This window comes from Bicyclus anynana, chromosome 27 (assembly GCF_947172395.1).
Source record: "Bicyclus anynana chromosome 27, ilBicAnyn1.1, whole genome shotgun sequence".
In the NCBI taxonomy this organism is placed as follows: Eukaryota; Metazoa; Arthropoda; class Insecta; order Lepidoptera; family Nymphalidae; genus Bicyclus; species Bicyclus anynana.
In genome coordinates this window covers 2,345,879-2,368,759 of record NC_069109.1, presented here as the reverse complement: position 1 = coordinate 2,368,759, position 22,881 = coordinate 2,345,879, and the positions used below count along the sequence as shown (strand labels likewise).

At 37.3% G+C, this 22,881-nt stretch overlaps 2 protein-coding genes across 2 annotated transcripts in view; one reads left to right on the top strand and one right to left on the bottom strand.

The window, feature by feature from the left end:
• Positions 1-2,992: 2,992 nt before the first annotated feature.
• On the bottom strand, positions 2,993-9,053 carry LOC112058591 (uncharacterized). The gene is made up of 6 exons (XM_024099499.2): positions 8,919-9,053; positions 8,173-8,276; positions 7,085-7,202; positions 5,997-6,141; positions 5,010-5,103; positions 2,993-3,147 (listed from the first exon to the last, which is right to left on the bottom strand). Exons 1-6 carry the CDS (start codon positions 9,040-9,042, stop codon positions 3,040-3,042), a joined length of 693 nt encoding a protein of 230 aa, XP_023955267.2. The 5' UTR covers positions 9,043-9,053; the 3' UTR covers positions 2,993-3,039.
• Positions 9,054-14,620: 5,567 nt separating this feature from the next.
• The window catches only part of LOC112058522 (uncharacterized), a 43,754-nt gene continuing 35,493 nt past the window's right edge, over positions 14,621-22,881 (top strand). The window contains exons 1-2 of the mRNA XM_052890039.1: positions 14,621-14,742; positions 16,922-22,808. Of these exons, the coding sequence (XP_052745999.1) occupies positions 14,714-14,742; positions 16,922-22,808 (5,916 nt within the window). The 5' untranslated portion in view covers positions 14,621-14,713. The remainder of the gene's footprint in view (positions 14,743-16,921; positions 22,809-22,881) is intronic.

Below are 22,881 nucleotides of genomic sequence, written 5' to 3'. Positions count from 1 at the left end.
TTATGGCGGTGCTTGATTTGTAGATAGTCCTTATAGGTTTGAGTTGTATACAGGGTGTTTGAAGCTCTTTGTTTTTTTTTTATTCTTTACAAGTTAGCCCTTGACTACAATCTCACCTGATGGTAAGTGATGATGCAGTCTAAGATGGAAGCGGGCTAACTTGTTAGGAGGAGGATGAAAATCCACACCCCTTTCGGTTTCTACACGACATCGTACCGGAACGCTAAATCGCTTGGCGGTACGTCTTTGCCGGTAGGATGGTAACTAGCCACGGCCGAAGCCTTCCACCAGCCAGACCTGGACAAATTAAGAAAATCTCAATCTGCCCAGCCAGGGATCGAACCCAGGACCTCCGTCTTGTAAATCCACCGCGCATACCACTGCGCCACGGAGGCCGTCGAACAAGAACAGTGATTTCTTTTTTTGCTAAAATATTATTTACCATATGACCAATATTCCCATTCCAGCCTTAGCTACGCTGGCCCAATACGGATTGGCAGACTTCACACACGTAAATAATTAAGCAAATTCCCTGGTATGCAGGTTTCCTCACGATGTTTTCCCTTCGCCGTTTGAGACACGTGATATTTAATTTCTTAAAATGCACACAACTGAAAAGTTGGAGGTGCATGTTATGGATTCGAATCTACGCCCTCCAAATCGAAGGCAGAGGTCATATGCACTGGACCAGGGTTGCTCAAAGTGGGGTACGCGAACCCCTAGGGGTTCGCCATTCGACGGCAGGGGATTCGCGACAAGATTTACGTAATGGTGGCTTGATAACTGACACCGAGTCAGAATTAAGGTTAAAATTGTCCAAAATTACTCCTAACATTGAATCCATTTGCGACAGAAAACAAGGACACCCATCACATTATTATGGTACTTTATGTGTGACCTATCAAAAAAATAAATTAGACTGTTGAAGAAAATGAAGTTTTTATTTGAATTAGTCAAATAAAAACTTCATTTTCTTCAACAGTCAAATTTATTGTCAAGTTTGATTAATTCAAATAAAAACTTCATTTTCTTCAACAGTCTAATTTATTTTTTTGACTGTTGAAGACAATTAATTTGACTGTTGAAGAAAATGAAGTTTTTATTTGAATTAATCAAATAAAAACATCATTTTCTTCAACAGTCAAATTTATTGTCAAATTTGATTAATTCAAATAAAAACTTCATTTTCTTCAACAGTCAAATTTATTTTTTTTGGGGAAGGGGGGGTTCCCATTAGTTAGTAAGGGGTTCGCTGTCACTTGAAAATTTTTAACTGGGGTTCGTGGAGCCGAAAGTTTGAGAAACCCTACACTTCTCATCTATACTAATGTTATAAAGCTGAAGAGTTTGTTTGTTTGTTTGAACGCGCTAATCTCCGGAACTACTGATCCGATTTAAAAAATTCTTTCAGTGTTAGATAGCCCATTTATCGAGGAAGGCTATAGGCTATATATTATCCCCTTATTCCTACGGGAACAGGAATCACGCGGGTAAAACCGCACGGCGTCAGCTAGTATCCTATAAATCATCCTGTATATAACACTAATGGTACGTTATCATGTTATCTTTATATTTGTAGATACGAGTAGGTATATACATTATGAATCACATTATCTGATATTAGGATATCGATTTGCCGGCAAGCCAAAATAACACCGGTACAGAACTATCTATGATAGTAGAGATGTCCCAATTTTGAAAGAAAATTAAATGTTCTGCGCTGGACTGGTTCAGTCCCATCATCATCATCATCATCATATCAGCCGATGGAGTCCACTGCAGGACATAGGCCTTTTGTAGGCACTTCCAAACATCACGATACTGAGCCGCCTGCATCCAGCGAATGTCTGCGACTCGCTTGATGTCAGTCCGCCTGGTGGGGGGTCGACATTCCAGCACTTTGGGACCTCAACGTCTATCAGCACTTCGAACTATGTGCCCCGCCCATTGCCACTTCAGCTTCGCAACTCGTTGAGCTATGTCGGTGACTTTGGTTCTTCTGCGGATCTCCTAATTCCTGATTCGTTGCTCGAGTTCGTTCCATTGCTCGCTGTGTGACTCTGAGCCTTCTTATGAGGCCCATAGTTAGCGACCAAGTCTCGGAACTATAGGTCATCACTGGCAACACGCACTGTTCGAAGACTTTTGTCTTAACAAAAACAAACAAGACAAAAATTTGTTCATAAATCATGATAAAAAAAATACGAAATATAATGTGATTCAAGAATTTTTAAAATGCAACGTGTGAAAGTGGTGAAATAAGGATTGTATTTTCCACGCTGAATTATTTATACTAATTTTTGAATTTGAATTTGAATTTGAAGTTTGTAACATTCTTTAAAAGAGGTAATCTTCGGAAGTACTGGTCCGATTTCAAAAATTCTTTCACCAGTAGAATGCTACGTTATCGAGGAGTGCTATATTATATATTTTATATAGATATCGTATATATTAGCAGAGTTATCATGGTTTTTGTCATACAGGTCGGACCGAAATTCATCATAAACAGACTTATTCGCATGCGCTGCCTTATCCATTGTGTAAAATTAAAATCAATGTATGGAGGCTTTTTGAACCTTTAAAAGTTCTACAAAAAAGTCCGCGACACCATATATCTATCTTCTATATTTTAGCAGATATAGAACCTTTTGTGTTTTAAAAAATATTATTTTTATATATTTAGGTTTACGTCATTATTTATACAACTAAACTTGAATCCTTATCAAAATAAATTATTTAATAATCACAAGGATATTATGGAGATAAGATTTGCCTTTTACAGTATGTTAATTAGTTAAATAGTTTCAGAGATAATACAATAAGTTGAAAGTTTACATCGAGTACACGCGGACGAAGTCGCGGGCGTCCGCTAGTATATTAAAGTGGTTAATTTAGATATAGTATAAAATGGAGATAGTGTATATAGTGCGGAACCCTTCGTGCGCGAGTCCGACTCGCACTTGGCCGATTATTCAAAATAATACACCAACAAAAAACGTAACAAATAATTTTATATCAACAAATCAAATCAATTCAATTTTACAACACAAGGGTGTAAAGTTTGTAAAGTAAAACAATGCGAAAGAAAAATGTGTTTCCAATTATTCTGCTGCCAGCGGCTTTGGGCTCCTCTCCCGGTTCTTTGGTCTGGAAGAAAAATATTATCACTCACATCAAGAACATCGTTATCAACCCATATTCTCCTCACTGCTGAGCTCGAGTCTCCTCTCAGAATGAAAGGGGTTAGACCAATAGTCCACCACGCTGGCCCAATGCGAGTTGCAGACTTCACACACGTAGAGAATTAAGAAACCTTTGACGGCCTCCATGGCGCAGTGGTATGCGTGGTGGATTTACGCCGATTGAGATTTTCTTAATTGGTCCAAGTCTGGCTGGTGTAGAAACCGAAAAGGGGTGTGGATTTTCATCCTCCTCCTAACAGTTATCCCGCTTCCATCTTCGATTGCATCATCACTTACCATCTGATGAGATTGTAGTCAAGGGCTAACTTGTGAAAAATAAAAAAAAATAAAAATGGAAAGTTCTGGTATGCAGGTTTCCTCACGATGTTTTTCCTTCACCGTTTGAGACACGTGATATTTAATTTCTTAAATTGCACACAACTGAAAAGTTGGAGGTGCATGCCCCAGACAGGATACGAACCCACACCCTCCGGAATCGGAAGCACAGGTCATATCCACTGGGCTATCACGGCTCTTATCACTCATCATTATTATCTTACGCCCGAGTGAGTCATAAGATTATACAGCTTGTGTCGTCACGAGCCGAGATAGTACGAAGTGTTTCGTGAGTCCGGTGGGCAGTATTGGGAGGCTGTGCTTGCTATATACAGGGTGCTCTGGAGTATTTCCTATAACTTCTGCATAACTAAAATATAAAAACTTTTTATGTTTTCATACAAATTAATTCAAATAATTCCGACTATCCATGTAACACACGCCTTTATCTAACTTTGCATTTTAAAATACGTAAAACTTGGCTACATCATATTTATAAACATGCGTATATGGGACACATTTTAAGATCTATTTACAAAATAAATATTATTTACACAGAAAATATTAATTTTAGAACACAATATGTTCATTGAATATTTTTAATTAATTTTCGGTAAATAATATAACCCCAGAGTTAAGGGAAATACACCCGAGCATCCTGTATATATGCGACTAGCTCATTCTTGTCGTGACGTTGGATCCGTCCACACCTTTTGTTGGTAATTCTTGATGGATTACCTGGTACAGGCGGGGAATTGAGTGGAGAATGGGAGTGTTTACTAGTTTTAAAAGACGGTTTTAACCCTACACCCTTTGGTCATAAGTCCGGGACTTCGCTCAATGTTATTCTCTGCCACTCGAGGGTTTATTGGTAAGTTTCTTAGTGGCAATTGTCAGACCTGATAGGTTCCCATTCAATAATCGTGTTTTGCTCCTTAAATTTTTGACGACCTCCGTGGCGCAGTGGTATGCGCGGTTGATTTACAAGAGGTTCTGGGTTCGATCCCCGGCTGGGCCAATTGAGATTTTCTTAATTGGTCCAGGTCTGGTGGGAGGCTTCGGCCGTGGCTAATTACCACCCTGCCGACAAAGACGTACCGCCAAGCGATTTAGCGTTCCGGTACAACGTCGTGTAGAAACCGAAAAGGGGTGTGGATTTTCATCCTCCTCCTAATAAGTTAGCCCGCTTCCATCTTAGACTGCATCATCACTTACCATCAGGTGAGATTGTAGTCAAGGGCTAACTTGTAAAGAATAAAAAAAAAAAATCCGCTTGTAATGCCAACCCGTCTCCGACAACATGAAGAGCGGAACAAAGTCAACTTCAAATTCATCTATAGTCCAGTTACTAGCATCATCATAATCATCATTATCATCTGATGGACGTCTACCGCTGTTATCCCGGAAGAGTGCATGGTTCCCGAGGGATTTGTAAAAAACTAAAGTTTCACGTGGACGAAGTCGCGGGCTTTCGCTAGTGGGTATACTGACTGCACTCAATCTGTTGTTACAGTTGATCTCATCTATCGAAGTCCTGAATCTCGAAATGTCTCGCGGGTCATTTGAATCCGGTGCAAACTTGAATCTGGAACAAAAAATAATAATTGCATTGCTAAAAAAACCATCCCCAAACCAGGACTGCCCTAATCACCCGGCAATTTACTCATATCTAAAAAAGGGACCAACCTGGAATCAAACCCTTCAACAACAAAAAAAGAATTTTTAAAATCGGTCCATAAATGACGGAATTATCGCTGGATATACATAAAAAAAAACATACATTCAGCCGAACGTAGAACCTCCTCCTTTTTGGAAGTCGGTTAAAAAAAATGATATTTCTACAACGTTTGACGGTTTCTGAACGTATACGCTACATTGACGGCCGCGTGGCGCTGTGGGTAGTGACCCTGCTTTCTGCATCCACGGTCGTGGGTTCGATTCCCACATCTGGTAAATATTTGTGTGATGAGCATGGGTGTTTTCCAGTGTCTGTGTGTATTTATACATTATATAAGTATTTATATGTAGTACCCATAACACAAGCTACTCTGTATGCTTACTTTGGGGCTAGATAGTGATGTGTATTGTTTAAGTATATTTATGTAAGTATATGTATATTTCTTACGTTGGCAATGCTGTCCCGCGTCAGCATTGCCAACGTAAGAAATATACATACGCGCGACGCTAGTATTCCCGGACATTTAGACCATACAGTACGACACTTACCGCGAGCGATACGACACGTATCTGCTCTGTCGTACCGCAATACTCGTAAATTTTATTTTGGAAAAATATAGGGTTCCGTAAGTTCATCGCGCTGGGAGAGAGGTTGAGTGGTGGGGAGTGAAGGTTCCGTTACACTCTCCGACGGTTCATTAATGTCATCTTCATTAGACTCGTCTTCTTGTAAGCAAACCGAACTAATGCTGTCTTGTTCCAAGTTTGTTGTACCATGAACTGAACTGAACGTATACTCACTGGGATCTCCCTGAATGTCTTAAGGCTGGCTCTTCAGCAGTGTCATTGGTGAAGTCTTCTGGTGCAGCGAAAGTCGTGGAAGTTGAAGCGTTGGTTGGCTGAAGCTGGTTGGTTTTGGTCACTTCCGCGCTGTCTGCTTTGTAATCTAGAATTCAAATTATATGTTACGAGCAAATCCGCGATAACTCAGTAGTTATATATGATAGAAATATAAAATAGCCCATAGCACTCCCCGATAACGTAGCATTCTACTGGTGAAAGAATTTAAAAATCGGTTCAGTAGTTCCGAAGATTACCACTTTCAAAGAATTGTTACAAACTTACAAACTTTACCTCTTTATAATATCAGTATACTTTATAAGACTAGTAGACGCCTCGCGGTTTCACCCGCATATTTCGCGTTTCCGTGGGCATATTGGGATATAATATAGCCTATCGTCGTTATCAACCCATATACGGCTCACTGCTGAGCTCGAGTCTCCTCTCAGAATGAGAGGGGTTAGGCCAATAGTCCACCACGCTGGCCCAATGCGGATTGGCAGACTTCACACACGCAGAGAATTAAGAAATTCTCTGGTATGCAGGTTTCCTCACGATGTTTTCCTTCACCGACTGAGACACGTGACATTTAATTTCTTAAAATGCACACAACTGAAAAGTTGGAGGTGCATATAGCCTATGAGACTCACAAATAACGTGGCTATAAAATGATAAAAAAAATTTCAAAATCAGTTCAGTAGATCCTGCAGAGATTACCCCCTAAAACCTCACAAACTCACCGACGAATTACAGAAATCAACTCATATTCGGCTCACTACTGAGCTCGAGTCTCCTCTCGGAATGAGAGGTGTCAGGTTAATCATCCATCTCGCTGGCCCAATGCGGATTGGCAGACTTCACACACGCAGACAATTGAGGAAATTCTCAGGTATGTAGGTTTCGTCACGATGTTTTTCCTTCACCGATTGAGACACGTGATATTTAATATCTTAAAATGCACACAACTGAAAAGTAAGAGGTGCATAACCCGGACCGGATTCGAACCCACACCCTCCGGAATCGGCGTGTCTAGAATCTAGATATTTTACCCAAAGAGTCTTTATAAATGTCAGCAAGCTCTTTCTCGATCTTTGCCTCGTCGTCCTCTTGTCTGCGGCCGTCTATTTTGTCTATGTCTTTTACTTTTTTGCTCGGGTCATTCTGCACCTTGAAATAATTATAATTCAAATTCAAAATTAATTTATTTCAATTAGGCTTACTTTAGAAGCACTTTTGAAAAGTCAGGATTATGTCATAATTTAATTTAATCTAATGGTGGTAATAGTAGTCGAAAACTTAAAACTAATTACGAGGGTTCCAAACGCACCTTGGTCCGAGAAGAGCCCACAACAAACTCAGCCAAGGTTTATTTTTTTTTGTTTATCACCATTTTACAAATTTATTTAAAACTTATTTAAAACTAGCGGACGCCCGCGACTTCGTCTGCGTGAAACCCTACTACTACGCCTACTCCAACCTTACCCCTACCTTACCCCTATCCTTCTACCCCTATGGTAGGGACCATGCGACGGCGACGGAAACTTAAAAAATGGAGTAACTTCTCCAGTTTTCCCAACATTTCCCTTCACTGCTCTGCTCCCATTGACGGTAGCGTGATGAAAAGTATACTATAACCTGCCCAGGAGTATGAAGAATAATTGTACCAAGTTTCGTTAAAATCCGTCGAGTAGTTTTTGTTTATATATCGAACATACAGATAGACACAAAAATTTTACTGATTGCATTTTTGCCATCAGTATCGACCACTAATCACCCTCTGATATATTTTGGAAATATATTTCATGTACAGAATTGACCTCTCTACAGATTTATTATAAGTATAGACTAAGCACATAGTCGTATAATACATTTTAACATCAAGATTTTTTATCATTTATATAGTCATTAACACTATAAAAGCTAAAAAAGATACATAAGACTTTCCTAAAAGCTAAAATAGATACATAAGACTTTCCTAAAAGCTAAAAAAGATACATAAGACTTTCCTAAAAGCTAAAAAAGATATATAAGACTTTCCTAAAAGCTAAAAAAGATACATAAGACTTTCCTAAAAGCTAAAAAAGATACATAAGACTTTCCTAAAAGCTAAAAAAGATACATATGAGTAGGTACTTACAGGAGCCTTGTTGAATTCCTTCTTCGTAGCAGGTGGTATGGTAGACGAAAGTTTGACATCCTCATTCTCTGCTGATGGCTCTTCCTCTAGATCCTGGGGCAGTTCTATGAAGAAGATATGTAAAAATAATTTATAATCTTTTAATCGAGGGGTCCTAAGGTGCTGGAATCGCGACCCCGCACCGGAAATCGCAGTGTTGGTGGAGCGAGGAAATCTAGCGGGTTGTAGGGAGCTAGATTTCATTATGGACTTATGACGTCAGTAAATCGTACCATTTTGTATGGGGCGTTTTACAGGGATCCGCGGCAGCGCCGCAAATCTGACCCTTTAAATCTCTGTAGCTCCGAAAGTAATGATCGCAGATACTTTTACAAAATTGCTTTACTATTAGCATTCTCCTAATTTATATACAATTTAAAAAACTGTCATCATCCCTTTTCAAAATATTAACATTAGGAAAAACCCCCCGATTTTGAAACATTCTTCATTGAGTCTTCGCTCCTATTGGTCTTAGCGAGATAACATATAGCCTTATAGCCTTCCTCAATAAATGGGCTATTTTTTTTCAGTGTTACTGAAAAAAAATTCTAATCGGATTTTTCCTGAGATTAGTGCATTCAAACAAACTCTTCAACTTTGTAACATTTGTATAGATATGTAGTTAATAATAATTTTGTATACAATATTATTAAAATTTTAAGTGCCGTTCGAACCGAAAACTTTTATGCGAAATCCAAAAAGTTCACCTTTAATCGGCGCAGCAATTTCTATCACCTCCTGTCCCATCGACTCCGTCAAAGGTTTGCTGTATGCTTTACCGACTACATAGTTTAAAGCACATAATAATAATATATACTTTATTAAACTCATTTCGACTCCTTAAAAATTGAGGGCGATTTCAAATTATTGTTTCATGGCCGATTAGATTTGATTTTGTATTTTTTTTTTGGGTAATTTATGTCAGAATGAAATGCGGTAGAAGACAGTCTTCGGACAGTGCGTGTTGCCAGTGATGACCTATGGTTCCGAGTCTTGGTCGCTAACTATGGGCCTCATAAAAAGACTCAGAGTCACACAGCGAGCGATGGGGCGATCTATGTTAGGAGTATCGCTGCGTGATCGAATCAGAAATGAGGAGATCCGCAGAAGAACCAAAGACTGACATAGCTCAACGAGTTGCGAAGCTGAAGTGGCAATAAGCGACACATAGTTCGAAGAGCCGATGGACGTTGGGGTCCCAAAGTGCTGGAATGGCGACCCCGCACTAGTAAGTGCAGTGTTGGTCGACCCCCACCAGGTGGACCGACGACATCAAGCGAGTCGCAGACATTCGCTGGATGCAGGCGGCTCAGGATCGTGATGTTTGGAAGTCCCTACAAAAGGCCTATGTACTGCTGTGGACGTCCATCGGCTGATATGATGATGATGATGACGATCTGTTCAATTCGTTTAGTCTTAGTTTACCTCTTCCAAGTAAAACCGCTTCCATACTAACAGCAAATAATGTATACTAATATTATAAAGCTGAAGAGTTTGTTTGTATGTTTGTTTGAACGCGCTAATCTCAGGAACTACTGGTCCGATTTGAAAAATTCTTTCAGTGTTAGATAGCCCGTTTATCGAGGAAGGCTCTATATTATATTATATTATACTTTGACTGACGACATCAAGCGAGTCGCAGAGACTTGCTAAATGCAGGAAAAAATACATGCTTCGGCCGTGGCTAGTTACCACCCTACCGACAAACATGTACCGCCAAGCGATTTAGCGTTTCGGTATGATGTCGTGTAGAAACCGAAAGGTGTGTGGATGAAAGGGATGATGACAGTTTTTGAAATTGTATATAAATTAAGAGTACGCTAATAGTAAAGCAATTTTGTAAAAGTAACAGGGTATCTGCGATCATTACTTTCGGAGCTACAGGGATTTAAAGGGTCAGATTTGCGGCGCTGCCGCGGATCCCTGGAAAACGCCCCATACAAAATGGCACGAACTAATGACGTCGTAGGCAATTAATGATCATTAGATTTGTATGGGCGATTAAACAAAATCACTAATATCTTTGTTATTTGTGCGTTTATTTTTATAGTTCACATATTAAAAAATGTCACATTTAATGTAAGGAAGCTAAAACTGTATGAATTTTCATCTAATTACGATAAAATATTTTTAATAGATTTTAAAATTTTATAATCTCATTTATTTTGCAAATATCCAGTCAATCTTTGTTTTTTATGTATAAATTAGTTAACATTGATCTTATTTACCCGAATGTATCATAAAAATCAATATATTCAAACCTAGTCATCATCCCCATTGTATGGATTTATCTCTCGATTTCTATCACAAAGTCCCCTACTAGCATGTTGTAACATTGACATTCAATCGATGTTATAAATAAGATCGACAAATAAATCGATTGGCAGTCCATCAAATGAAGTTGGCAGCCCACGGGTCGTCATTGGCAGAGCATCGCAGGGCGACATTCCTTGTGGTATTCGCCCATAGCGCCTACCAGGGTCGTGGTGCGTCATGTGGGTTTTTTCTTTGTAATTCAATCATCATCATATCAGCCGATGGACGTCCACTGAAAGAAAGAAAGAAAGACAGAAATATCTTTATTTTTAGGCAGTGCCACACATTACAATAATAAATTCTAAATATATAGCTTATAGCTAGAGTAAAAAAAGAAGAACGCCCTGCAATATGTGGCATAACCTAGAAAAAGGCCCTAACTCAGCATTTTGCGTACTTCCTATCCAAAAAAAACGCAGGACATAGGCCTTTTGTAGGCACTTCCATACATTGCTTTTGGAGTTTACTCCTTATAAATCGATTTTTCATATATAGCCCCCGGTATGAAAAAAAAATGGGCAGTAAAATTCGATGAACGAATGACAGCGTCACGTTTTTGTGCGCAACCTATTCTGCGCACCTTTCACCGTGCGCTGCTGCTGCTGCACCTAGGTTGCGCACTTTTCACTTTTCAGGCGTGTGTATTGAGACGTACATAGTGTATGCTGCGTACAACATACATCTATTTAGACAGTCATCTGAAAGAGTAAACTCCATTCGTGCGTCGGAGCTGATACACACTTTTCTTTCTTTCTTTCTAATCTCTCATTTATTTATTTCTCCTTTTTTTAATTTTTAACAATGTCAATATAAATATAAAATACAAAACATTATTAAAAATTTATAAAAAAACCAACCCTCCCGCTGCGGGACATTTGAGTGCCCAAGCAACCGGTGGTCAGGGCTCCAGAGTGAGGAACCTCCTCACAATACGCGCCGTCTCAAGAATCACTGCCTTCTGTATCCGACTCTTATTATCTTTCTGATTATTATTAAAACAGGTGTATTTATAATTATTTCCATCATCATCTCCTTACCCTTATCCCACTTAAGTGGAGTCGGAAAAATATCAATCTTTTCCATTCGTCTCTATAACTCGTCAACTCATCATCCACTCCTTTTACACACATGTCCTCTTTCACACAATCCAACCATCTCTTCTTTGGCCTTCCTCTCCTCTTATGTCCTTCCACTTGCACATTCAACATTTTTCTAGTAATATGACTCTCCTCTCTACGCATTACATGTCCATACCAAGCTAACCTTCTACTCCTCAATTTTTCTGTCACTGGCGCCACCTTCAGACTTCCTCTTATATACTCATTCCTTATTTTATTTATTTATAATTATTTACACTATCTAAAAATAGTATTTAACTAAATTAACTACCTAAACCTGTTATAATAATAATAAAAAAACAAAAAAGGAAATATAAAATTATAATTAAAGACAAAGCCGTCGTAGAATTCATTCCGAATCAATGATTGGTATTGTCCAGAACTCCAGAAGGCTGGCAGTATTGCCACATTGTATGGCAATACTGATCCTCTGAGCTAACTGAGCGAAAGCATATACTCAGGCAAGAGCCGTGATAGCCCAGTGGATATGACCTCTACCTCCGATTCCGGAGAATGGGTTCGAATCCGGTCCGGGGCATGCACCTCCAACTTTTCAGTTATGTGCATTTAAGAAATTAAATATCACATATTTAAGAAATTAAATGTCTCAAACGGTGAAGAACAAACATCGTGAGGAAACCTGCATACCAGAGAATTATCTTAATTCTCTTTGGACAAGCGTGATGGCCTATTGGCCTAACTCCTCTCATTCTGAGAGGAGACTCGAGCTCAGCAGTGAGCCGAATATGGGTTGATGATGATTTTTTTTTATTCTTTACAAGTTAGCCCTTGACTACAATCTCACCTGATGGTAAGCGATGATGCAATCTAAGATGGAAGCGGACTAACTTGTTAGGAGGAGGATGAAAATCCACACCTCTTTCAGTTTCTACACGAAATCGCACCGGAACGCTAAATAGCTTGGTGGTACGTCTTTGTCAGTAGGGTGGTAACTAGCCACGGCCAAAGCCTCCCACCAGCCAGACCAATTAAGAAAACCTCAATCGACCCAGCCGCGGATCGAACCCAGGACCTCCGTCTTGTAAATCCACCGCGCACACAACGAAATAAATAAATTAATTAAACAAATAAAAAAACCCGACTGCATAAAGTTTAATAAAACTTTAAAGAAAAAAAACAAGCTCGGTCCAGAAGTGTAGAAAGCAATTAGAAAACAGTTGGGAACTATTAAATAATGTAGATGAAAATCATTCTATCCAATATCTAAGGTCCTTTGTATGTCTGTTTGTATGTTTGTATTACATACATACATACATACAAACATACATACAAGATACGCGCGAAAAACATAACCCTTCTTGCAGTCGGGTAAAAAGTACTCGGACTCCACGGACCTAGCTTTTTGATATTTCTTTCTTTCTTTCAACTCGGATTGAGTTGTATACAGAATGTTTAAATTGTGATCTAATCTCGGATAACTGGACAGAGTGAATATTTCATAGCCCGAACCTTGAACTTCGTGAGTCAAAGCCGCCTAGGTTACCCACTGCACCATAGAGGCAGTTAATGAGTAATCAACAGGTCATCAGGAAAGCGTTTTCACACCTCGTGCCATCCGTCAGTGTGTAGCCAATTTCCTATTTTTATTAATCGAACGGTCAAGTGCGAGCCGGCGCGAACGTGACTGGTTCTGTACACATACCTGTCTATTACGGCAGTGAGTGGCTTGCTTTGTGTAACCCACGACCGTAGGTTCGATTCCCACAATATATTTGTTATGGAAAATATTTGTTATTATCTGGATTAACACATAGGCTACTTTTTATCCCGAAAAAATCCATGGTTTCCCGAGGCATTTGTGAAAAACTAAATTCCATGCGGACGAAGTCGCGGGCATCCGCTAGTGCTATTATATTTGAAACTCTGAACATAAGTTCGGGAGATGTGTAGCAACACAATAACAACAAAAAATCGATAATCGAATGTACGTTGCCCGTAAAAATTTAAAAGTCACTTTACTTTTTGAACACCCCTCGTATACAAGACTAGCTGATGCCACGCGGTTTTACCCGCGTGGTTCCCGTTCCCGTAGGAATATGGAGATAATATATAACCTATAGCCTTCCTCAATAAATGGGCTATCTAACACTGAAAGAATTTTTCAAATCGGACCAGTAGTTTCTGAGATTAGCGCGTTCAATCAAAAACAAACAAACGAACTCTTCAGCTTTATGATATTAGTATAGATATTATGAAAATAGGTATTTCGTTGGTCTTACGGATTTTTTTTTAAATAATTAAATTAGTTTTAGATAAATAGATGGTGTATCTGCCAATTCCGTTTTATCCACTAATTATGGGACATCCTGTTTATTTTGTTTCAATTAGCCATCTAAAATATCAATTTTATACATCTATAACAAAAATCTCATACAAAACTAATTTAATGCTGAATGCGTAGGATAAGGCATAGGATACACTACATGAACAAATTACGAAAATTTTCGAAAGCTCTGACTAACTCTACTGAATATTTATCATATATGTAAAACAAATAAAAAAAACAGCATAACATACCTTGAAAAATTAAAAAAAAAATGTTTTTACTAAATTTTTCAAACCGCTGTCCGCCGAAAGGGTTTCAGTTGTCAAATTCGAATAAACAAAAAAAATACTGCCAACATAACACTTGCAAAATAAGCCTGTACTTGATGGACAGATGAGATATTTTTTTCAAGACAAAGATTCATTACATACAGCTGTCTAAATATCATGTAAGGGTGCCTACACGATGTATTAAAGGGTTAGGTAGTGTAGGAAATAGTAGTCTAAGACGGATATGACGTCGCTCGATCTTGTGTTGGCTTGTGCCAATGAAATTAAAATAAAAAAACGAGTTTACAACATGACTTGTTTAAAAAATAAAATTAAAACTTATCACAATCGATTAAACATTTTAAAGTTTTCCGTGCGGAACCCCAAATGACTAATATACCTAATTCAGCCAAAGGTCAAGACTCGGTAGCTGTAAATAATTCATTCAGTAATAATTCACATCTTCATTAGAATGGATTAGTTTATTTAAATTAAATTAAAAAAAAATCACAATGAAGTTCTACTTGGTCTACAAAAATAAGTTAATATTACGTTTTTTTATTATGTTTTTGTTTGCAAAGTTTGAATTCCGTTAGAGTGCTTGTAGACTTTGGTTTTTATCATCGGATATCGGACCGGTTTTGTGGTGGTCTATGGTTTGTATGACCAGAAATGGATGAATACATTTGATTGTGTGTGTTCTCAGCAAATAAAGAATTGATTGTGGTGGTCTATGGTTTGTACACCGTGTAAGCCGTGATAGCCCAGTGGATATGACCTCTACCTCCGATTCCGGAGGGTGTGGGTTCGAATCCGGTCCGGGGCATGCACCTCCAACTTTTCAGTTGTGTGCATTTTAAGAAATTATATATCACGTGTCTCAATCGGTGAAGGAAAACATCGTGAGGAAACCTGCATACCAGAGAATTATCTTAATTCTCTGCGTGTGTGAAGTCTGCCAATCCGCATTGGGCCAGCGTGGTGGACTATTGGCCTAACCCCTCTCATTCTGAGAGGAGACTCGAGCTCAGCAGTGAGCCGAATATGGGTTGATGACGTACGTATGGTTTGTATGACCAGAAATGGCTGAATACATTTGATTGTGTGTGTTCTCAGCCAATAAAGAATTGAATTGAATTGAATAATTGAATTAAATATGACCGGACCGATGTCCGGTGCATAAACACACATTCATAATAATACACTACCGCGAATCTGGTAAAAAAACGGTCAGATATCCGGTGAAAAAAAAAACGAAAGTCTACAGCGACCTTAGAACTGTTTTGTGTGTGTGTTTTTAGTAACATCTTTTTTGTATTTTTTTGTGTACGTACAGTGTTGTAATTGTTTATCTAATACCTTTAATAACCTTTTTTTTTTAATTTTTGTGTAATTTAGTTTTTCCGTCAGAACTTTTTCGTCGTTTTTAGTAACACCTTTTTTGTGTACTGTGTTTTTGTTTTTTAACATTATATGTTTAATACTAACAAAAAAGCATTAAATTTTAGTCAATGATAATTTTATAGTATAGATCTGTTACGGCCCTATAAAATCACCACAAAAAGTGAGAGTGAAGTAAGTAATAATAGGCTACAAAACTGTTGGATCAAGAGTCGGATACAAAAGGCAGTGATTCTTGAGACGGCGCGTATTGTGAGGAGGTTCCTCACTGTGGGCACTCAAATGTCCCGCAGCGGGAGGGTGAATTTTTTTTATAAATTTTTAATAATGTTTTGTATTTTATACTTATATTGTTAAAAATTTAAAAAAAAAGAAGTAATAAATAAATGAGAGTAAAAAGGCTACAAAACTAAGCGCACACATGCAAAATTTAGTCAGTAAACAGTATTTAACATCATTGATTTTGGTTGTATTCATGTAAACTATGTACCTACTTAAAATTATAAAGCTTAAAGAGGTAATCTCAGATACAGTGTTTTTGTTTATTTAACATTATGTAGATATGTTTTATATGTTTAATATTAACAAAAAAGCAGTAAATTTTGGTCAATGATAATTTTATAGCGTAGTACAGTAACTACTTTTTCGAATTGTAAATTCTTTCAGTGTTAGAAAGTTTTTTTCATTGAATTTACCAATGATTTTTACTATTAGATATGTTACTTGAGCGTCGAAACTGAGGCGAACAAAGGCGACCAATTGTCTTAATTTCGCATAGTAAACAACGAAAATTATTTAAACATAATGCGTAAATATTGTCTGCAATAAATATAATACTTGAATATTGTCTACAATGTCGAATTGTGTGTTTAGGAAGTGTAAAAACTATATATAAGGACATAGCTGTCACCGCGTGGTTTCACCCGCGTGCTTCCCGTTACCGTAGGAATACGGGAATAGTATATAGCCTATAGCCTTCCTCGATAAATGGGCTATCTAACACTGAAAGAATTTTTCAAATCGGACCAGTAGTTCCTGAGATTAGCGCGTTCGAGCAAACAAACAAACAAACTCTTCAGCTTTATAATATTAGTATAGATAAATATAATAATGTAAGTACAATAACACAAAATGGACCGATTTTAAAAATTCTTTCACCATTCGAAAGCTACGTTATTTGTGAGTGTCATAGGCTATATTTTATCCCTGTATCCTTACGGGAACAGGAACTACGCGGGTAAAACCGCAGGGCGTCTGTTAATATATTTCGATCACAAAATAATAAATAATGAATAACACATTTTTTTTGTCGTTTTCAGTGGTCTATACGACCCTATGCTTGATGACTCTGAAGAGTACGTCTACGTACCAACGGGACCAAATGAGTTAGATGAAGAATCAAACGCTCAAACCCAAGAGCAAAAAGATTCTGTAGACCAAGAAAACGGATCTTCCAAACCAGATAAACCTGAAAAAGATGCTGACAATCTGGAAGATCTATTAAAATTAAATTTAAATTACAAAAATGTCTTTCCCGAACTCAATCTCGAAGAACTACCTCCACAAACCAAATATAAACTTCCTGTTTCTAAATATTACGACCCTGAGGGTAAATTGGTTAAACAGCAAGAAGAATATTATAAATATAGTATAATTGACTATGAAAACATTAGATTAAAACTTGATAAAGAGAAAAAAGATACACAGAGTGCAGAAGTATTTTATAAAAAGGATGTTTATGATGAAAGTATGGTCGAGAAGAAGGAAGTTAGTGAAGATAGTCAAAGTTTTAGTATTTTGGAAGAAGAAATTGAACTTCGAAAAATTAAACAGACTGCTTTGCAAGTTATAGAAGACAACATAAGTAAAGCCATTTCTAAGACTGATCAATTGAAAAATAAAACAGATATTAGTATACAAAATAAGTATCAACAACGTGAAGAGAATGATAGCTTATCGAAAATACTAAAACAGACAATACAAACGGAAAGAAAGTTATTCGATGAATCCAATAAAGAAAAAGTTAAATCAGAAACTAAAAGGGTTTCATTTAAGGATGATTATGAGGTACTTGAAACAGAAATGTTATCAGATGATGCAAGTAAAAGAGATGTGCGAGTTTCTGATGAAATAAAAAAGTTTGAAAAATTTGATCTACCAATGGACTCGAAATTAAATGTAGAAGAAAGGAAACTTTTAACTCGACTAGATATTGCAGAATCTATAGAAGCTGGAACTGTTCGTCAAAGAACTGGTATATTTAAGACAGAGACTGATAAAATAGTAACAAACAAAACTGAAAGAAAAGTTTTGGAAACTGCTAAACGTGATATCAAGACAAATATAGAGCTAACTAAACAAAATGTTTATAACATTGGATTCCAAGTAATACCACGTGTCAGAAACGCTGTGCAATTTTCACAGCAAAGTAATTCAATTTTGAAAAGATTTCTTTTACAAATGACCAAAGTGATGGTAACGTTATATAGATTCATTCCATTACATAAAAGGTATAATTATGCAAAAGTAAAAGAGTTTTATGAAGTAAACAAACAAAACCGTGAATACACTCAGAAAATAGATGTTAATAATGTAGCATTCAGTAGAGAAACATATGCAGATGGAGCTAAGGAAATAAGAAAGCAAAGACTTTCTGGAGCTAAAATTGCTCAAATTGAGGGGTTAAAGCCAGCAGAACTCACAGATAGGATGAATATTGTCATATCAGAGTTTTTACGAAAATCAGGAAAGGAAGATCTATCAGAGGAAGCGGAATATCAGCAAAGTCAAACAACGAGCTCAAAAAGTAGTACTAAAGATGAGTTTATGAGTTCATCATTTGATAAAAGTCAAACAGAAGACGAATTTAGAAAGTCTTCTTTTAAACAAAATATTTTTGATAAACAACAAACAGGAGAAGAATTTGTGAAGGGATCTCCTTTCAGACAAAAAGCTTATGAAAAAAGTGGCGAATATTTTGACGATGCTTTAGGAAAAACAGCTTTTAGTAACAAAAAAATGTTTGAAGAAACTTATGAAACTCAAACCCGTTCATTTGAAACTCGAGAAATGAAAGAAGAAAAACGTAGTTCTGAATCTAAAACGTCTAAAGTACATTCATATGATAATGAATTCACACAACAGGACAATGTTCCTTTAACTTACATTGCAATAGTTGAAGCTCATGTCTATACGAACAAAAATGCGATTTTCGAAGAACAAAAGAGGCGAATGTCCGAAAGCATGAAAAAATCAACGGAATCCGATGTTATCTATTATAGATGTGAAGTCTCAGTATTTTACAGACAGTTTAGAGAACCGTCATTACCACCAACTGTTGTCATCGAATCGATAGAAGAAATTCCATCTGAGGCAGTATTTGAAGAAGAAAAACAAGAAATATTACAGACAAGTTCTACTGTTTATGAAGACGCAGCAAAGAAACTTGCTGTGCAAAAAATATCAGAGGTTATAGAGCCTTTACTTGATATTAAAGAAGTTAAATCTGTGACTATCAAACAAGCTTATCCAGCTGTCGAAAGGGCAGTAAAGGTAGCTATTGAAACTTCAGAAATAAAAGAAGAGGAAAAAAGCGGGTTCGTTGAAATATTTGAAACTGACGAACGTAAATCACGAACATTTGTAGAACCAACAACAAAATCTATTGCTGAAACTAATGAAATGTTTATTGAGGAAGAATCGGTTGGAATGATTGATGTTCCTTTACCTATTGCACAACTACCACAACCAGTAAAGGTCGAAAGACAAATAAAAACTGTTGCTGAAACTAGCGAGGTTGTAATCGATGAAAGCAGTGTAGAAATAGTAGATACCTCTAAGACCACTAGTGCAATACCACGATACACAATTGCAGACAATCTACATTCAATCGCAGAGACTATGATCGCTATCATAGCAGAACCGAAAAGTGAAAGCTTAGATGAGGTAAAAATTACCCAAGAAAAGGTAAAAATCGGAGTGGATGAAATGCGTGCAAGTGAAGTATCCCAGGTTTACCCTCAGGAACCTGTCTGTGAAGAATTAGTAATGTCTAAAGTTCAAAGTAAAGAAGCTAAAGTTGATATTTATGCGAAGGTTGTCGCTGAAATAACTGAAGTATCGGTCAGTGAAAAGGAACAAGATAGTTTTGATGTAGTAAATATTACTGCGCAAGAACCTGGACCATTAAGAGAAGAATCCGTATTATATGTTGGTGAAACCGAAATAGTTTTGCCATTTGAACCGTCCACGGAACCATTTGATTTAAACAAAGTTATTAGCCAACAAGCGTCTCTAGAAATAAAGGAATCGAAAGGAATCGAAACAATTATAACCCAAGTTGAAGAACCTAAAGAAAAAAGCGTTGAGGCATTAGAATTTAAAGAAAAACATACTCAACCTTTTATTGAAGATAAATTTTTAGCTGCTGCCGAAACTTTATCTGTTTTGCCCGAAGAACCAAGCGAAGCAATTAAAGTAAATGAAAATGTGGAACAGCATGCTAATATTGAAGTAGTGGAATTGAAAACGGCAACAGTGACTTCTGTCACTGTTGAGGAACCAAAACAAGAAACCATGAAAACACCCGATATTGTCGACCAAGATCCATCTACAGCTTTTGAAGCTTCGCTTTTAACTGTTGCTGAAAACACAATAATAACACCAGAAGGGCCCCATCATGGATATCTGGAAATTCCAACTAAAGAAACAATGCGACCCAAGACATTAATAGAGGGCGCTTTAACTGTGGCTGAAACTATAGAAGTTGGGCCCACTAGTCCTGAAGGAGATTTTAACATTATCGAAGTATTAAATCATCAAGCTCGTGTAAGCATTCTAGAATCCAAATCAATCACAACTACGTTCGTTGAACCTCAAGAACCAAAAGAAAAGGAACTGGTTGTTCACCAATTCATAGAAAATAAACCGCATGTTATGCTACAGGATTCTACACTAACAATACCGACAGCACAAGAAATACTGCCTTGCGGACCCAAAGATGACGATCTTACAATAAGTAAGCCTATAGAAGAAAAAGCAACACTTGATTTTGAAGAAATAAAACCACTTTCAATAAGTATTGTAACACCTAATGAGCCTCATGAAAAAAGTTTGGAGGTCCTTCAAGTACAAAAATATGTAGTCGAGGAACCTATATTTGAAACCATTAATTTATCAGCTGCTAATACCACAATGATACTGTCGGAAGAATCTAGTACAGCTTTTGATGTAACTGAAGCATCAATCCAGCAAGCAAAAATAAGTGTAGTCGAGCAAAAAGCGGCTGAAGCAACAGTTATGCTCACACTAGAATCAAGAGAAAAAGATGTAATCATTCCAGAAATAACCAAGAAAACACCTCAAACATTGCTCGAAAGTCCTCTACTTACTGCTGCCCATATTTTTATTACAGTTTCTGAAGAAAAGGTTGACGAAATAGAAAGAGATTTGTCCGTATTTTCTAAATCAATCTCTAAAATAGCAAAAGTAACATATGAAACATGTCAATCACTTATTCTTACTGCAATGACTGTTTATGAGGATGCTGTTAGTTTTGTTGGCAAAGCTTTATTTATGAGTAATCAGGCTAAAGAAGTAACAGAAAAATCTGCTGTGACAGCTATTGCTAATATTACTTCTGTCACTGTTACTCTTGATGAAGGAGTAGCAGCTTTAACAGTCGAGATTAAAGAGATTGATAGTGCTTCTTCGACGATTTCCTCTGCTCCATCGTCACCTTTCATTCAGGAGTATGTATTTGGTGTTGCTGGCCATGAATATAGAGTACAATCACCTCAAGAAACATCATTAGATATTAAACAGTCCCAGAAAGGATTGTATGGATTCGATAGCGCTGATACAAGCTACACATTAACATTTGAAGCTGCATATGTGGATGAAAAAGAAGTATTTCACATGGAGGAGTTCAGTGACAACATTAATAAATTTTGGATATCTGATGTGAAAACAATGGAAACACTGGAATCTTCTGATGCTAGGTTGCACTTAACGAATTTGAGCGTGAGTGCAATTAGCGATGCTCAATCGAAAGTATCTGTTCAGGATTCTGCTGTAATAGTTAAAAGCAGATCTCAGTCATTTGATACATCAGCCGATTTTGAGGTAAGTTTACAGTCTGTAGAAGAATTGAAAGTATTAGAGGCTTCAGATGTCCAAACAGCTGCTACTATTAATCTAAAGTCGGAAACATCATTTAAAACAGCAGAAAATGTAGAGTCAATGGCAAAGGTGAATATAAAATCAAAATCAGCTAAATCATATTCCGAACAAAGCGTAGACGTTGCTTATGGATTAACTATAGAAGACGAAATTGAAGTAGATAGTCAAGCTGTGGAACTAGATATGCAAGTATCAGATGCTAAAATTGCAAAATCCAGAAAAAGAATGGTGAAAAAATCGTCTAAATTGACAGAAGCTGATATAGAAGCTAGTTATAACTACGAAGCTGGAATGAATGTTGAATCAAGGAGCATTTCAAAAGAAAGTTATGCAGCTGCAGAAAGCAGTGTTTCCCAATCTAAATATTTAGCAATGCAAGGAATACATGAATCTAGTACAGTTTCTGAAGAATTTTCATCAGTCGAAAGCAGCCTACAATCAACCAGAGGTTCTGAATCAAACTTAGCTATGTCAGAGAAAGTTATGCAAGCAAAATTAGAATCGAGCAGCATTTCTCAGAGTAGTGCTATGTCAATTGAAGCAAGTAATTTATCTACAGAGAGCTATGCAACTGAAGTAGGTATTTCTGAAGTTTCATCAAAGCAAGCAAAACAGACAATGGCAGTCGAAAAAAGTTTAAGTAAAACTCAAGTAGGCGCTAAAATAGGCAGTCAATTATCCTTAGAGGCAGGTTTTAAGACCATAGAATGTATAGCTGATGGTGTAAGGTCCCCATCACCAGAAGACATACCTTCTCCGCAAAGAGATGAATATATATTCAGACTGCTTACTGAAGAACCTGAAGAAACCACCTTCATACCTCGTGACTGCTCATTCACTCCAGAAAGTGTTCACGAGGAACCAATAATCCCAGTAAAGGGTATGATACCTCACATTGATACGAAGTTTGTGAGGATTCTTTACAGTCCACCTTTGGATACTCCACCAGCATCCCAGTGGAAGAAGGAACCCGTTTTCACTAAGCCCGGTTTGAAAGGTGGATCCGAAACTCCAGAATTCACTAAGGTACGTATTTATTCTATTCCTTACTTTGTAAATCATCATCATCATTATCCGCTTTGGACGTCCATTGCCAGAC